The 17021-nt window shown below is 55.7% G+C and overlaps 6 protein-coding genes across 6 annotated transcripts; 2 read left to right on the top strand and 4 right to left on the bottom strand.

Annotated features, from left to right (window-relative positions):
• Nucleotides 1-26: 26 nt before the first annotated feature.
• Nucleotides 27-1154, bottom strand: SPBR_05112 (UMP-CMP kinase; the record flags this gene model as incomplete). The annotated part of the gene is made up of 2 exons (XM_040763389.1): nt 27-688; nt 797-1154. 2 exons carry the CDS (start codon nt 1152-1154, stop codon nt 27-29), a joined length of 1020 nt encoding a protein of 339 aa, XP_040615607.1.
• A 1323-nt stretch (nt 1155-2477) lies between these two features.
• On the bottom strand, nt 2478-4111 carry SPBR_04916 (uncharacterized protein; the record flags this gene model as incomplete). Its single annotated transcript, XM_040763193.1, has 2 exons — nt 2478-3623; nt 3719-4111. The coding sequence occupies 2 exons, from the start codon at nt 4109-4111 to the stop codon at nt 2478-2480; spliced, it is 1539 nt and encodes a 512-aa protein (XP_040615608.1).
• Nucleotides 4112-8328: 4217 nt separating this feature from the next.
• On the top strand, nt 8329-9945 carry SPBR_04924 (translation initiation factor 2 subunit 3; the record flags this gene model as incomplete). The annotated part of the gene is made up of 2 exons (XM_040763201.1): nt 8329-9848; nt 9915-9945. The coding sequence occupies 2 exons, from the start codon at nt 8329-8331 to the stop codon at nt 9943-9945; spliced, it is 1551 nt and encodes a 516-aa protein (XP_040615609.1).
• A 392-nt stretch (nt 9946-10337) lies between these two features.
• SPBR_04846 (uncharacterized protein) lies at nt 10338-12161 on the bottom strand (the record flags this gene model as incomplete). Its single annotated transcript, XM_040763123.1, has 3 exons — nt 10338-11311; nt 11580-11984; nt 12089-12161. 3 exons carry the CDS (start codon nt 12159-12161, stop codon nt 10338-10340), a joined length of 1452 nt encoding a protein of 483 aa, XP_040615610.1.
• An 898-nt stretch (nt 12162-13059) lies between these two features.
• Nucleotides 13060-15272, top strand: SPBR_04746 (nuclear pore complex protein Nup62; the record flags this gene model as incomplete). Its single annotated transcript, XM_040763023.1, has 2 exons — nt 13060-15018; nt 15084-15272. 2 exons carry the CDS (start codon nt 13060-13062, stop codon nt 15270-15272), a joined length of 2148 nt encoding a protein of 715 aa, XP_040615611.1.
• Nucleotides 15273-15882: 610 nt separating this feature from the next.
• On the bottom strand, nt 15883-16327 carry SPBR_05389 (mitochondrial ATPase inhibitor; the record flags this gene model as incomplete). The annotated part of the gene is made up of 3 exons (XM_040763666.1): nt 15883-15922; nt 15997-16128; nt 16209-16327. The coding sequence occupies 3 exons, from the start codon at nt 16325-16327 to the stop codon at nt 15883-15885; spliced, it is 291 nt and encodes a 96-aa protein (XP_040615612.1).
• Between the last annotated feature and the right edge of the window lie 694 nt (nt 16328-17021).

The raw sequence follows: 17021 nt of genomic DNA on the forward strand, positions 1-17021 counted from the left end.
CCCAGTCTTCAGTGTATGTCACCATTTTACAGGGACAAGCGTGAGCCCAGCTCCTTCTGGGTGGCCGCAAAGACAGCGTCGGGTGTCGACGTGGCGTCAATCTTGACCACGCGGCCCTCCTTTTCGTAGGCGTCCACGACGGGCATGCTCGTCTCCACAAACGTCCGGAAACGCTTGCGGATCGACGCGGCGTTGTCGTCCGCACGGCCCGACGTCTTGCCGCGCTCCATCAGGCGGCGCTCCAGCTCCGACTCGGGGCAGTCGTAGAACAGCACCAGCTTGGCCTGGCAGACCGCCTCCTCAAAGGCCACGGCCTGGTCCATCTTGCGCGGGAAGCCGTCAATCAAAAACTTGTGCTCCTTGCCCTTCTTCGTGTCAATGGTCTCCTGCATGGCATTCTCGAGCAGCTTGACCGTGACCTCGAGCGGGACAATGGCGCCGTCGCGGATGCAGTCGCGGATCAGCTGGCCAAACTGGGAACCCGGACGGTCCTGCTCGGCGCGCAGGAGGTCACCAGCGGACAGGTGGGTGAAGCCGTAGGCCTTGACGAGACGGGCGCACTGGGTGCCCTTGCCAGCACCGGGGCCGCCGAGGACAAAGACGACGGACACGTCATCGGTCGAGAAGGTGGGCTTGGGGGGGCCGCCGCCAAGGCCCTTGCCGGTCGATGTCTTATCTGTCATCTTGCCTGTGCGGGCGGGGTTCGAATTAGACCGAGTGCTTCAACACGCTTCCATGGGGCTTGCAAAGAGCGGAAAGGCGGATAGGAAGGGGTGGGGGGAGGGAAGATACGCACTGTTGTTGCGCTGTTGCACGAGGAGCATGTAACCACCGGAGCCGAGGGCGATGACGACGAGGAAAGGCCAGAACTTGATGTTGCTAGGCTTCGGTGGCGGCGGTGGCGGGGGCGGCGGAGGCGGCGGAGGCGGGGGGGTGCCGCTGTTCTTGCTGCTGTCAGAACCGTCCGAGTAGAAGCGACGCGCAACCAGCGGGCGCAGAGCAGGGCGAGCCAAGGAAATCGAGGCAGAGGTGGTGGTTGGCGCGCGGCACGTTGAGGCGCGACTGGCTGTCGCAGCACGTGGCAGAGCATTCGCTGCTGCTGCTGCTGCCGTCAGCGGCCGGCGCAGAAGTGCGCGCGGAAACAGGGAGGCCATTATTCAAGGAGTAAAAGAGGGGTTTGTCGGCTGCGTGGACTGCGGCGGCTCCTTGGACGGCAATTGACGTTGGAAAGCCGGGTAGGTGTGATTGTTCGACGAAAAAAAGCTGCCTGCTTTCGACGGCAGCTTTTGGCTCTGGCTTCTTTTTTTCTGCCGTCTCCTTTTTTTGGCCTGTTTGCTGATAAGCTTCAGACGCCAGAGCTCTAACTTCAGGAGGAGCCAGGCCCACCGCCCTGGTATTACGTTGTAATTAACAGCTCCTGCCTCGTGTGCTTCGTGATAATTATGCTACTGTCCATCAGCTGCGTGATCGTTGTAGTATGAAGGGTTTACATTGGCATTTCCTGGCATTGATACCGTCTTCGACTTGTGGACTTATTGCTTTGGTTTCACCGGCCTCGAAAACAAGCTTTGTCCCAACTAGGGGGCATCGAGTCGACGCGTTCTCACGTGAAATGGTTAAGGACTGTGGACTGGACTGGTCAGGACCTCCGCTAATAGCATGTAATTATAGGGCACGTCTGAGCTCCATCGACCCCTGAACTAAAAACACAGCTAAAACGGAATTACAACCAACAGCAGCTACGACCTATTTATTCGATTTCATTTGTTGACTTTGGCACCCTTCTTCTCTCCTCCTGTCATGGGTTATTTCCGGGCATTGAGACGTAGCCGCCCGGCATGGTCGGTCTCCGTTGTCACAAACCCACGAGGCCGCAGATGTGCTGGCCGACTTACAACGCACATTTCATAACACGTAACGACCAAGAACAGACCGGCGGGTCGATACAAATGTGGTTGGGTGGCGGCCAGGAAGGCAACCCAGCCGTTCTCATGGCAGTTTCGAGGTTATGGCATCCGACTGAGACTTCACCCTTGTTCATGATCACTCTGCATCATCGGGACGGGGAGTATGTTATGTTGGAATTGTATTTGAGCAAAAAGTATCAGAAATGTTCCTGCTTGCATTAATTGGAATAGTCGTCGATCTTTACAAAAACCTAAACTTGTCGCTTACTTGTCTCTCGTACACGTTCACACCCCGGAAACAACAATAGAAAAACGCCGCAGTGGTATAATATCGCCCCTTGGCTTGTACCTGCTGTACAGACGAGACCAGTACAAATAAAGGGAGCCAAATCAAGATCAATAGCGAGAAAAGAAACATAAGAAAGGGGGAACCAAAGATAGAAAAAGGAGCAGCTTGTGCTAATAAAAGGAGTAATAATAACGGAGAGAGTGAATAAGAAGAAGTAGAGTGTGCAAAATCAAAAAAGGTCTTTTTCGCGTGTTTTGTGTCGTATTTATTTGTTTTCTTTTTTAGTACCTTGGGCTCTTGAGGGCAGCGCCGGCGTACGCTCCGGGGATCGGCACGGCTGCGTACTGCACCTCACCAGGAGCCACAGGTGCGTGCCGGTTGACGTTCTCTGCGTTCCCTGGTGGCGGCGTCGGTGACGCCCGGGACGACATGGACGAGCTCGACCGTGATGAGTTGGAGGAGTACGACCGCGATGGCCGAGGAGCGGGCATGGGCGCAGGTGCGCTGAACCCCACGCCGTTCATCTTGGGGGTGGCTGAGGGCGCCTTTTGCGGCGGTGCCTGCAGCTTGAAGGATGTGCCTGACGGAGACGAACCCGCCGACAGGCCAGACCGGGCAGCGAAAGCCGACTTGGGCTCGACCAGGTTACGGCCGCCGGGTGTGAAAGGTATGGCGTCTTCCTCTTCGACGTCGCCGAGCGAGCGGTAGGCCTGTGGCGGGAAGCGTGGCGACAAGGCGTACTGCGAGAAGGACGGGGACTTGGGGCCAAAGCCAGGCGTGTTGGGGGCCGACTGTGTGCGCAGCTGGGCGAGGTACAGATCGGAGCGGGCCTTGTCGCGCATGTCCATGGACTTGTGAAGCTTGCGCTTCGAGTAGTAGCGGTAGAAGACGACGCTGTAGAGCGTGATGCTAATGACCTCGACGACGATTTCGATGATGATGCAGATCAACGACCAGCTCTGCAGGCGACAGACGAGGGCGTAATCAACCTTTTCCGAGAACACTTGCGAGCGCTGGTTCTGAACGCAAGACCAGCCCCACATGTCCTGATTGTTGCTGTTGTTGCGCGAGAACTGGAGGACACCGGCGGCGGCAGCCCACATGCCCAAGCTGACAATGAACCAGCCGACAGCGAAGAGTGTGTAGTAGACAGAGACCTTCTCAGCGCGGCGGTGGCCACCACGGCAGTAACCAATAAAGACAATGACCGAGATAGTCAGGGAGACAATAGAGGCGCCGAGCACGACCTTCTGCGGCCACGACTTGGTGTTGGTGGCCCACGGCGGGAAGTTGCTTTGTGTCGGGAGACTTCTCGTGGCGTTGAAAATGGAGAAGGAGGCCGAGAGCATGGACAGAACGATCAAACTGCAGCTGAAGTTGACACCACGGAGGGCAAACTTTGCCATCCGGACACGCGTTTTGATTTTCTAGTTGGACAGTCAGTACGTAAAATTCCTTGAGCATGTCTATAGTTTTGGGGGGGGGGGGGGGGGGGGGGCCAGAGTAAGGTCGCAAAACGTACCAGGTCGCGAGCTTGCTCCTTGTCAGTCAAAGACTCTTGTTTTTCCAAGATTTGCTCTTCCCGGAACGTCGGGCTCAGGGGATTGTCAAAGCGGCGGCCAGGCGTTCCTGGCACCTTCATGGCGCTCTTGAGGGGTGACCGGGGTGCCATGGGAACGTCGTCGTCTGCGCCCTTTCCAATGTATCCAAAGCCGACGAAGCCGGGCTGGGAGCTGTTGTCGTCCTTCTCGGGATCGGCAAAGGGCGACTTTCCGTGGACGGGCGAGTGAACGGTCGTGGCCTCGGCGAAGCGTGGCGTCCGCGGTTGTTTGAGAGACTCGGTGGAAGAGCCACTGGAAGAAGGCCGGGAGCTCAGTTTGAGCGCCGACGGCCGCTTCCTCTCATCGGAGAACATGATGAGACTGGACTTGTTGTGTAAGTAGGTTTGTGCTTTCTTGTAAGATCGACTCTGAGTATGTGTTGCAAGAGGAACAGATATGAACGAAGAGAAATGTGACGTTGTAGCCGACAATACAGAGGGGAGAAAGGTGCACCTCTCGTATTATGCGAACAGGTTGTGGATGAGAGCAAACACAGTTTGGTCAAAGCACAGGTTATATAAAATGAGAAATGAGAAATTCCAACAGAGACCAGCTGACGAAGGAAAGGAGAAAAGAAAAAGAGATCAAATCGTCTCCAACCAGCTGGGAGGGCAGGCTATTATGAATTATGTTGCCGCCCAGTCCCTCGACATAGGATGGTAAGCAGGACGGAGGGGACGAAGAGAGCGACGTTGGCTAGTGTGGCGGGTAGTAAAACGGGAGGGGGGAAAAGGTGGAGGAAAGCTGTCGTACATACTTTTTGCCAACGTGCGACCAGGGTAGATGGTGTATTGTATTAGTGAATTTTCGAAAAGTCGTCGTTGCGAAGCTGATAGGGCGCAGCCGTCCTGAGCTTGCCAATGAGAATCAGTCGTGATCTTGACGGATTTAGACGCCCGCTCTCTGAAGCAGGTCTTGTATGCAGTGGCGCCAGATCGAGGTCGTGGGCGTCTACAAAGTGGCCAGTGTGGCCTGGCCGGCGCGAGGAGAGATGAGAGGGAGTATGTGAATGGATCCTGATCTCCGTTGTGTTTGTCTGAGATGTTCCAATCTTGTGCAAAGAGGGAAAATGGCCAAAGAAAATCTACAAGGAAAAATGACGCAAAGGTTTAAAATACGGGGGGGAGGGAGTAAAGTATTATGGATTTCGAAAAAGGAAACGAAAGGCGGGCGAGGTAGAAAACAAAAGGAAACACGAAAAGGAAGAAACAACCGTTTCTCAAGCAGGAATCTCTGCCATAAACGGCTTCTGGCAATGTCCTCCATCAATGTGAAGGACGGGCTTCCATCTTGCACCCAATCGACTCGCACATGGAGCCCGTCAGTGCGCATGCGTGAGAAGGGGAAAGACGGGACCATACAACCTGTTTCTCTAAGTGTATTGTCTCAATCGCCCGCCAGCCCCATGCACCAGAGAGGAACGGGAGGTGCAGGCATCGTTCTCGAAGAGTTTGCAGCAAGAAACATACAGAGCCTTTGCAGAACACACTCGCATGGTGCAGGGTGATATTGGGGGTGATACGTGCTCGCAAGGGTCTTGGCGCCCGCCATAGTTCTCTTGACTTTTGTCTTGCCCATTTGCTGCGGAGCCAGGCACGTCTCGTGTTTGACGAGGCGGTAGGGGAAAAGTCTGCACCCTCCTGGCCAGCCAATATCGAACATCTCGATACCACGGCCACTTCTCTGTCAGTTTCCAGCTTAGGGAAGCCAAAAACAAAAAAGTTAACAGAAACCGAGATGATGTTCCACTCGCTGAAGTCGAACAACACCGCGCAAATTCGAGCGGGAAGAAGAGGACGGTGATGTGCGGTCGGTAGGTGGACAAGGGATGTGGGGCACGATGAAGGTCGGCGGCCAATGCAGCATTGTGGTTGGGCGAGCCGTGAACTAACCCCCGGCCCTACCCTTATTCGCTATTGCTTCTTTGGTCGCATTATCTTGCCGTTGCAGGGATCCACACATCCCAGCTTCGATCTCGACGTTCTGATAGGTGTGCCGTGCATAGCAAGGGACCGGAAGTAGAAAGGTGACAGCCAATGAGCCGTGCAGTTGATGTGACGAGCACCCAGCCATCGTGCAGCGTGGGCGGCAAGTCGCAACGGAGTTGGCCAGTGCGAGCCATGTCTGCTCTTCTCTGGTCTCCATTTGTCTCCATTGTTCCTCCATTCGTTCATCAAGGCCTATTCTGGTCAGTTTCTTGCTCAATGCTGAGTTTTCGTCACGCCGCCTCTTCGCGCCGCTTGTCGACGCAACGAATGTTCCGGGCCTGAGACGGGCCGCATTAGTGCTAGTGACGACAATATGAGCGAACACGAGCGATTGACGCTCTGCAAGAGGGCTCAGTGTCAAGTGCTTCCTGTATTGCAATAGCAGGATTGTTTGTTGTCGTCTGATGCTCACAAGTGTGCTTGCAAATGTTGTACTCGAGTCAGAGTCCCTCGAAATCCGCATCCCCCCTCCCATTGTGAGTCTTTTTTTAGTCCTGCCAACCTCCCTCGCGTCACCAAGGGTGTGATGGCCGATGCGCTCAGTCCTCCGGCGGCGACTTCTTGGGTTCAGCTATGTGGGAAGGTGGTTGGTCTGGTCAACTCAGGGCCCAATCACCTAATAGATCATCCTATCCGGTACTCCGTATTGCCTCTCAGTGTTCCTGTGGCTGTTGTGTTGCCCAGCTCTGTCTCGTCAGTGGCGTGAAGGTTGTGCATCGGCTTGTCGAATCAATCCTATGTAGGATTGCGACGTGTGAATTGTGCCGGCGGAAAGAGATAAAACAGGTGACATCCAGCGCCAGATAGATTACACCAAAAGTGCCCGTTGGAGGGTGCGCCTGGTGTCTGGTTCGCCGACGGGTGATCAGAGGATGGGATGTCCCGCCTCTAGAAAGTGAGAATAGGCCGCGTGCGATATGATCCTCCTGTTCGAGAGCTGTTGAGTCGGCGGTCAACCGGAGATGGATAAAAGTGTTTTCTGTTTCTGGGCGGTCACTTTGGAAGAATGTTGCCGGGGCGAGGCAACGGGAAAGCGCGTAGATGTGCGCACAAGCGTTGCAAATGCTCTTGTTCGCCCCTTCCCCTTCTGTCGATTCTCTCTCTAATTATTCACTGTCGCTCCTGCCGTCAAGCCGATATCAAAGCGCTTACAGGAACCCGGCACGGCAGGCGCATCCCAGCGCGCACACGCTGTCTTGCATTGCTGTTCCCGTGTCGTCTTGCTGTACCCCTTTTGGACGCGTTAAGAGCGATGGAAAGTGCGTTCCAGGCTATCTATCTTCCCGTCCAACATTTGTGTGATTCGCGATCCTCACGACCACTTACACCGTAACCACTGCACTGTTCTTTACACACAGACTGTGGCATTTATTTTTAGCCTTTGCTGTGCGCACGAACCTCAAATGCACTAATTATCACTTTACGGGACCTAAGCTAGCACGGTGTCACAAAGCGGGCGAGCTCAGGATCGCCACTCATATTTGACTTAACTGCATTTTTTACAACATGGAAACGGTAAAGAGCTTGTTGAGTTAGTACACCTGATCTTTCTTTTGAGCGACATTGTTCTTTCCTTCCATGGATCGGAACGAAGAATCTTGTTTCATAAGGTCAAAAATGCTGCAGCTAACCTTCCATCACCCACCCGTCTCTCGTTTATTCTTCTTTTTTGGTCGTCATACATGCTGCCGTCATTGTCTGATCATATTTTCATATTCTTGCCTCGAAACTCTCAATATCTATTCTAAGAGAGTTATGATCCGCAACTTCTGTTCTATTTGCCTTTCAGAGATCAAGTCACGCGTAATTAGTCAGTATATTTAGTCAAAATTAGAACTCAAGAAGCTCGTCAGCAAAAGAACTCGTGCCGGCTTAACATACATTGTGCAAACACGACAATACGTTTTAAACGTTAAAGTAAGTCGCAACATATAATAAAGCCTACGAATATTATGTTTCTTATACCAATCAAAGTCACGTGTCTCAGTATAACAAGCAAATCGGTTATTCTCGATGCCCGTGACTTATGAAACAATTCATCGTAAAAACAAAAGCCAAGGAGAATTGCAAGGAAACGTCAGAAGCCGGTGTTCGACATGAAAACAGAATTCGCCATTGTCCATCGTCAACATTGTTGGAAGCTTCCATTCCTTCGCTGTCCCATTGCCACAGCCAAGTCTTATCTTATCAGGCTCTAAGAGGACTAGCGTCGAGTCACATCTCGCCGTCCGCCAAACCCCACCATCTTCGCGCTGCGCACGAATTTTTAACCTTGCTATGGGCGAAAAAATAAAACACGGCTAACGAACTATCACGACGACCCCCTCATATCCACGTAGCCTCGCCTGCCCACTGGTCTGGACAACATATTCGCGATTTCCGGTACGTGCAGCTGTCCCACTTCTGGTTTCTCATTTTGAAATACCTTGTCTGAGCCCTTTTCCTAACATATCCCTCCAGCCCTATAGAACTGTATACTCCCCTCGTACGTCAATTCGACATCACCTCCCTCGCGTCACACGATATCACATTGAACCGCGAACATGGCGTCCAACGGCGACAAATACGACCCCGAGGTGGAGTCGGACTCCGACTCGGGCCCCGGCTCCCCCGCCCTTGATCCTCAGGATGCGTCCGACAACGAGATCGACGAGAAGCCCCTCAAGTCGGCCCTGAAGAAGTCGCACGCCCCCGTCCCCGACCCGACCGTCGCCAAGCCGTACCTGCCACCACAGACCGACCCCAAGGACCTAGACGTCAGCACTCTATCTCCCCTGACGCCCGAGATCATTGCACGGCAGGCCACCGTCAACGTCGGCACCATCGGCCATGTGGCGCACGGCAAGTCGACCGTGGTCAAGGCGATTTCGGGTGTGCAGACCATTCGTTTCAAGAACGAGCTGATCCGCAACATTACCATCAAGCTGGGCTACGCAAACGCCAAGATCTACAAGTGCGACAACCAGGAGTGCCCGCGGCCAACGTGCTACCGCAGCTACAAGAGCGACAAGGAGGTTGACCCGCCGTGCGAGCGCGAGGGCTGCTCCGGCACCTACCGCCTGCTGCGCCACGTGTCGTTTGTCGATTGCCCCGGTCACGATATTCTGATGAGCACCATGTTGTCGGGCGCCGCCGTCATGGACGCCGCCCTGCTGCTGATTGCCGGCAACGAAGCCTGCCCGCAGCCCCAGACGTCGGAGCATCTGGCTGCCATCCAGATCATGAAGCTCGACAAGGTCATTATCCTGCAGAACAAGGTCGATCTGATGCGCGAGGAGACGGCCCAGCAGCACCACGAGTCGATCCTCAAGTTCATCCGCGGCACCGTCGCCGCCAAGTCGCCCATTGTGCCCATCTCCGCCCAGCTCAAGATCAACATTGACGCCGTGCTGGACAACCTCGTCAACAACATCCCCGTCCCACCGCGTGATTTCACCATGGACCCGCAGATGATTGTCATCCGCTCGTTCGATGTCAACAAGCCCGGTTCCGAGGTCGACGACCTCAAGGGCGGTGTCGCCGGTGGCAGCATCCTGCACGGCGTGCTCAAGCTCGGCGACGAGATTGAAATCCGTCCCGGTCTGGTCACCCGTGACGATGCCGGCAACCTCAACTGCACGCCCATCTTCAGCCGCATCGTGTCTCTCAACTCCGAGTCCAACGACCTCAAGTACGCCGTGCCTGGTGGCCTGATTGGTGTCGGTACCCACATTGACCCCACGCTGTGCCGTGCGGATCGTCTTGTCGGCTTCGTGCTGGGTCTCAAGGGTCGCCTGCCCGACATCTACAGCGAGATCGAGGTCAACTTCTACCTGCTGCGGCGGCTGCTCGGTGTGCGGACGGCCGATGGCAAGCAGGCCAAGGTGGAGAAGCTGTCGAAGAACGAGGCCATCATGGTCAACATTGGCTCGACATCGACCGGTGCCAAGGTGGCGGCCATCAAGAACGACGCCGCCAAGCTGGTTCTGACGAGCCCGACGTGCACAAACATCGGCGAGAAGGTTGCGCTGTCCCGGCGTATCGACAAGCACTGGCGTCTGATTGGCTGGGCGACCATCACTGCGTACGTATTCATTCTCCTCTTTCCCTCTTGTTGTCCCTTCTATGCAGACATGCTAACACATCACAGTGGTGTCGTTCTGGAGCCGACAATGCCGTAAGGAAGTCGTTGGGCCAAGGAAATTAAAAAGCGGTAGATTGGACAGTGCATAGGGAATTAACGCAAAATAAAACGAAGCAAACATATAGTAGAAGAGCAGCGCAAAAAAGCGTTGCTATTGGGATACTTTGCTGCTGAGCGACAGGAGGTACAGCGATGTCAACGACTGTTCGTCTCTTTTCCTAGCTCGTGTAGATGATATGCATATGAATGTTATTTGACACCAAATTACGGCAAGCTTGAGACTTTAAGGCGTACGGTTGACCAAATAGTGATATACAGTACTCGTAGTATCCTTGTATTAATGTGGTGTATCGCTCGCTCAAAATATATATCCAGGATCATATCAGACTTTTCATGTCAAAAGGAATCCTATTTTTCGGCCACTCTCTCTCACTTGCGCGTCTTCCGGGCGTGTGCAACCAGGCTCTCTATCACGCCCTCAAACGCTTCGCGGTCGCCAATCTTCTCGTCGGTCCGCTTCGTCCAGTACTCTAGCACCTCATTAGCAGCCACCTCCAATGACGCCAGCCGCTGTGCATGTGCCCTGAGCTCGTCGTCTGTCATCCCGTCCAGAGCCTCGTCCGTCGTCCTGCACAGTTGCTGACCAGCCACAAGATCCAAATCGGGTGGCGGTGGTGGCCCTTTCCGCTTACGCGAGGACGACGAGGGCTTTCCTTGCGAGTCGACACTCGAATTGGACCCGTTGGCTCCCGGCTGCTTCAGCCTTGCCACGCTGTTGTTAGCAGCCGCGGAAGACCCGTCTTTGGCGCCAGTGTTCGACCGACTGTCGGACGATGTACGCGGTGAGTCGGTGCGGCGGACAGAAAGCGACGGCAGTATGAGCTTCTTTTGTTTGGAAGCAGGCAAAATCTCGTCTAGGTCGACGGGCACGCCCAGGCTAACCAAAAAGAGGCGCCGGATGCGGCTTCGGATCCAGTCCGGCGGCTGCAACGGTGGTGGGGCCACAAGCTGTGACCAGAGAGACGCGCTTCGTGGCGTCAAGAAAATCGAGTTGCTCAGTTGTGGCGGGGTGGGGAGGGCGTCGTCTGGTTGGAAGAGACCGTTCAAGTAGGGAGCGGTGGTCTTAAGGATGTCGTCTGCATCGAGCTCCTCAAAGTCGGGAATGGGAAACGGTAATGCTGGTGGTGCAGATTGCGCAGGCTGTGCTGGAGCTTGCTTTGGTAGTGGTGGTGCTGCTGCTGCTGGAGGCGGTTCTTGAAAGCCGTCATCAAATTCTCCAAAGTCCTCGTCGTCCCCACCGCCCTCTTCAAATTCGTCAAAGTCATCGCCAAAACCATCGTCTTCGCCTTTGTCCCCACCATCCTCTTCGGCGTCCTCCGCAGCGTCTGCTGCAGCCGCTGTACCTGTACTACGCGGCTCTTGGGGAGAACTAGAGTCTGAGCTGTTCAAAGCTGGAGATGATATTGGTGCTTCAACTACGGTAAATAAAAACTGTCAATAAAAAAACGACGGCCACACAAGAAATAGAGCATTGCAGGAAAGCGTGAGTGTGAGAAACGAGAAACAGGCACTGGGGAAACGAAAACGAACGAGCAGGGAAAGTAGGGGGGCGTCGGCAACAGGAAACAGTGAGACACAAAAAGGAACCCAAAGTCCTCTAGGCATTCGTACCAGTATTGCCAGCGAAGTTCAGCGTTCCGTCCGCCTTCACGACCAAGTCCGGCACGGGATCAGACTCGTGCTTCTTCCCGTCGGCCGTCTTGGCACCGTCACCGTCGGCCGTCTCCTCCACCAACGTCGTGGGAATGGGCTTGCCGCCGGGCGTGCTTGGGCGATCCGGCAGGTGTGTAGTAGCAGAGCCGTCGCTTGCGCCGCCATCTGCATCAGCAATCATGGCGATCTCGTCAGGCTCAGCGTCCCCCTCCCGTAGGCGGTAGGCATCGGTGCCAGGAACCTCGCCATACGAGGGCTCGTCGCTGACCTTCTCGACCCGCGTCCGTGGTATAGGCGAGGCCCGCGACGACTCGGCGGGAAGCGAGTGGGCATCGGAGAAGTGGTCGTCGGACTCGGAATCTGCTGTGTTTTGTGGTTCTGTCAGCGGGATGTTCGCTGCTTTTCTGTGTGCATCTCATCTTTCCCCTCTATCCCCTCTATCCCCTCCTCTATACATGCCAACGTACTCAGATCATGAGCCCCTGGATCCTCCGTATGGGTGCGCTCCGGAGGCGACAGACTGTTTCGTCGGCTGGACATGATGTGTATGTGCTCGGTAGGCGAAGAAAAGGGGCTGACACGGGCGGCGATGGTGCCTGAGAGAAGAGCCAGGCGAAGATGCGCAGGTAGCGAAATGGAGGGTCTAGATGGGTCGACCACCAGCCAGAGAGGCGCGGGGTTGCACCAAATTAAGTCACGGCCTTCTGTGCAATGACTAGATATGCGGTATAACCGGCAGGGTTGCTTATATCGACAAATGGGCGGTAGGACTGTGTCATACAATGGAAACCGATTTGCGAGACGGTCGGATCGAGCTCGACAGTCTGTGGGAGTGGCAGCTACAGAGAGAGTCGCGGTGCCTGAGGTGGTCTGGCCCCTCTAGGCATAGCGCACTAGTTAGGTAAGCGGTCTGGCAAACAGAAAAAGCGGGGCCCTCCTTGCAACAGGCAGTAGTTGACTGTGGCCCTGGCGCCGTTCCTTCCCCCTGTGCGCGACTGGGCCTTCTTAGCAGGGAGCTTTGTTGTCGCGTTAAATCGTTTTTTATTTTCCTATTTTTTGGTGTTCATGTCCCAAAAGCTCTCGCAGCGGCGACCAACCTCCAACATCTCAAACACCATTCACCAGGAGAGCTCGAAATCATTTACTTGGGACTCCTTTGATCGACAAGACTATCAACAACAAGGTGTTCCCATCCTGGTTGGATAGAGCTCGTAACCGTTCCTCGACATCGACGCGCGATTCTACCAAAACCTTGGGGGTATTTTTGACAGCTTCGGTTCAAGCTTTCAGTCTCTTCAGCATCATCCCGATACCTCTTCCAGCACGCCTCAAAAGCCCCGTGAAGGAATAGTTTGGGACAGAGACGGTGACCGATCGCCCATTTACGATAATTGCCCATCGAGGAACGAACGATAAGCTACCTTCTACATCCCCAACCATGTCCTTCAGTTTCGGCGGGACTTCGGCGGCGGGCGGCTCGTCGACGCCCGCTACGACGGCGCCATCACTGTTCGGTGCTTCTGGGGCGGGCACCACGAGCGGCACCCCTTCGTTCTCTTTTGGTAGTGCCGGAACCAGTGCTGCCCCCGCGGCATCCTCACAGCCTGCTACGTCTGGCGGCGGTCTCTTCGGCGGCGCTGCTTCGACAGCAAAGCCAGCTACCGGCACATCGCTGTTTGGTGGTACTTCAACTGGTGGCGGAGGTCTGTTTGGCTCAACACCCACTGCTGGCTCCACGACGCCCAGCTCGGGTGGTCTCTTTGGCGGAGGTGCCGCAGCAGCAAAGCCTGCCACGACCGGCCTGAGCTTTGGCTCTGCTACGCCGGCTACAGCTGGCACCGCTGCACCCAAGAGTCTTTTCGGTGCCACGCCTGCTACCAGTGCTCCATCGGGCACGACAACGCCGAGCTTTGGTGGCTTTGGCACTGCAGCCTCCTCCGCGCCGGCAGCCGCTGGTACAACTGCTACTACAACTGCAGGCGGCCGGGGCGGCGGCCTGTTTTCTGGAGCCGGCTCTGCTACACCTGCGAAGCCCTTATTTAGCGGACTGGGGTCGACCACCCCCGCCGGGGCACCGCCAGTTTCAACAAAGCCTGCATCTACTTCACTGTTTGGTAGCACGTCCGCGGCGCCTGCGGCTGCTGCTGGAACTACTAGCGCCCCTTCGGGTGGCTTGTTTGGTGGCGCTGCCACATCCCAGGCCGCAAAGCCCAGCAGCTTGTTCCCTGCTACAACGAGCACTGCACAGCCAGCCACGACCACATCCGCGACAACTCCCTCGCTCTTCGGCGCCAAGCCGGCCGCTGCGTCGACCACCCCGGCTACCACGGCTAGCACGGGCGGTTCTCTGTTTGGTGCTGCTGCACCTGCAACCACAACTGCCGCTGCGCCGTCTGGTGGTCTGTTTGGTGGTGGTACGACATCGACCCCTGCCACCACTTCCGCTCCTGCCGCTGCCGGTGGCCTCTTTGGCGGTGGCTCTGCCACGGCCACGACCACTACGGCTCCTGCAGCCGGTGGTCTGTTTGGCCTCGGCGGCGGTACCTCTACTGCTACAGCAACCCCCACCACTACTTCAACAGCTGCGCCAGCTGCCTCGACGCCCTCGCCGTTTGGCGCTAAGCCAGCTGCCACACCTGCCACTACAACTGCTCCTGCCGCGGCGTCTGGCGGGCTGTTTGGCGGCGGCGCGACTGCTACAACCACTCCGGCATCGACTACTGCTCCTGCTGCCGCGGCTACGGCCGGCGGTGGTCTCTTCGGCGCAAAGCCGGACGCTTCTACCGCTGCACCCGCCGCTGCTTCAACTACGACGACTGCGCCTGCGACTGCGACCGTCACTACCGCGACAACCTCTGCCGCTACCGGCGCTGCCGCATCCACTCCATCAACCACAGCCCTTGGTAGCTCCACCACGGGACCTACCTCACAGCTGGCACGGTTAAAGAACCGCACCATGGACGAAATTATTGGTCGCTGGGCGACTGACCTGGACAAGTACCAAAAAGAGTTCCAGGGCCAGGCGTCGCGCGTCAAGGAATGGGACCAGAAGCTCGTGGAGAACGGCGAGAAAATTCAAAAGTTGTACCTCGAGACATACGAGGCAGAGCGTGCCAGCAACGAGATTGACCGGCAGCTGCAGTCGGTGGAGAGCCAGCAGGACGAGCTAGCGGCATGGCTGGACCGGTACGAGCGCGAGGCCGAGGAGCTGCTCAGCCGGCAGAGCGGGCCAGGCGAGCAGCTCACGGGCCCTGACCAGGAGCGCGAGCGGACGTACAAGCTGGCGGAGCGGCTGATTGACCGCATGGACGAAATGAGCAAGGACATGACCAAGATGATCAAGGAGATCAACGACATTTCGGGTAGCCTGAGCAAGACGGGCAAGACGGACGATCCTGTGAGTGTTCCATTTATTTTTTGGCAAACGTGTCAGAACCTACAAATATGCTAACAACTCGCCAGCTGAGCCAAATCGTACGGGTGCTCAACGGCCACTTGAGCCAGCTGCAGTGGATCGACACCAATGCAGCGGCCCTGCAGGCCAAGGTCGCGGCGGCCAAGAAGACAGAGGCCAACCTCGGCGGGTCGCACAGCGGACTGGAGAACGACGTAGCCGAGAGCTTCTACCGCTCGTACATGGCCCGGCGGTAAAGCCGATAATTGAAAGTAAGATGCGTGTGGAGAAACATCGGGAGGAAAGAAAGCATGGAATTGCAAAATTAGTGGCCTGCCTACGTTTCGTTGGATTGGCGGCCTTGTTTATGTACGCGGATCACGGTTGATATTTTTGTTCACTTTTTTTCGTTTTGTTTTGCATTTGGTACAATTCTTGAGTCTTGATGAGTTTACTGTACAATATGTCCAGGTGGATGGATAGTAGTGCGCAAAATACGGTAGATTTTCTTGATTTTACACTTGTGGCTTACGATGTTGACAGTTTGATGCCGCACTTTTAAAACAGGATTTCACGAAAACAGGTAGACAACGCAATTGAAGGGAAACAACGTGAGCTGAGTGGTTGTCTTTTTGGCGACGGAATAGACCCCAATGGTCTCCCATTTTGTTATGTGTTCCTGTATGTACTCGACGGCTCCTCTTCGACACCAGTGATTCCTTTCACAAAATCCTCGTTGCTCTGGCGCCCCGCAAATCCAACTCCAGAATTCCGGCTTCCAAAGCCCGTTGTTTTGTGCTACAATCGAGGCTACGTCGTGTCGTGCGCCGCCATCATCAGATCCGAAATTTCTGTAAGTTTGAATACTTAGTTCTTCTCGCCGCCCTGCTCACGGGTGAGCTCGTCGCTGTTGGCAGAGTTAGCAAATTGAGCCCGACAACAAAACACCCACGCCTCACGCCAGGTCATCCTTCGACGTACATGTGCTGGGCGAGCTGGTCCAGGTGGGCCTGCTGCTCCTTGAGCTTCTGTCTCAGCTGCAGGAGCTTCTCCTTCTCACGCTGGCGGATGGCATAGTCTTCGGCGGCCTTCTCGCGGCGGGTGAAGGCATCGCTAGTACGGTGTTAGCTGTCTCTCGTTCTCTCTCCCTCTCTCTCTCTCTCTCTCTCTCCTCAGCATATGGAGCAGCTTACGCAGTAGGGCGCGGTGCGCCGGTGTCGCCCTCGCCCATGCGAATGGCGCTGGTGGCAAAGGTCCGGGCAGTGGTGCGCAGAGTCGCCGGGCGGCCAGCAGCGGTGAATTGGCGAAGCATTTTAGTAGAGGTAGGCGGGCGTGGGTGAGGTTGCTGTGCGTTGGTGGTAATCGAGAGGGAAAAGAGGGAGGTTTGTGGAGAGAGAAAGGATTGAGGAGGGAGTCCGTCAAGTAAATAGGCCGGAAGCAAAGAAAACCACGCGTGATTGGATATGCGGCTTGGACTGGGTTTGTGGCGGCGGGACCAAAGTGCAAACGCAAGACCACAAAGCAGAGCGGGAGGGGTGGTGTGAGTTAGGTGCAAGCTGGTGAAGACACAGCGCACCATGGGCCCATTGTCCACTGTGAGACTCCTCGCCTAAAGCACCCCACTTTCTGGGCCTGGCCGGGCTAGGACCAGGCCACAACCGCCAGAAACGTCACAACTTAGCAGGCAAAGCAGCTTGGAGCTCGAAGCTCCGTCATCCGCCGAGGTGCGCTGATTGGACAACGGGGCCATGAGGCGATCACGGCAAGATCGGATTAGACGACGATGTAGATGACGATAGATGAAATTCTTGAGCATTCCAGTTATATCCATGGTAAATTCTACAGCGTCTTATAACCAGCATCGAAGCTCGTAACGGACATAGAAACTATGCTACTGTGTCCATCATTGTCCCTTGCGATTTGTCACGTGATACTTTTGACCAAGGCACTCACCGTTCGCCCATGGCATGATGCCGTTGGCCAGGTTATCCGTTTGACTACTCTGA

The sequence above is a fragment of the Sporothrix brasiliensis genome (genome assembly GCF_000820605.1).
Source record: "Sporothrix brasiliensis 5110 chromosome Unknown Cont21, whole genome shotgun sequence".
Classification (NCBI taxonomy): Eukaryota; Fungi; Ascomycota; class Sordariomycetes; order Ophiostomatales; family Ophiostomataceae; genus Sporothrix; species Sporothrix brasiliensis.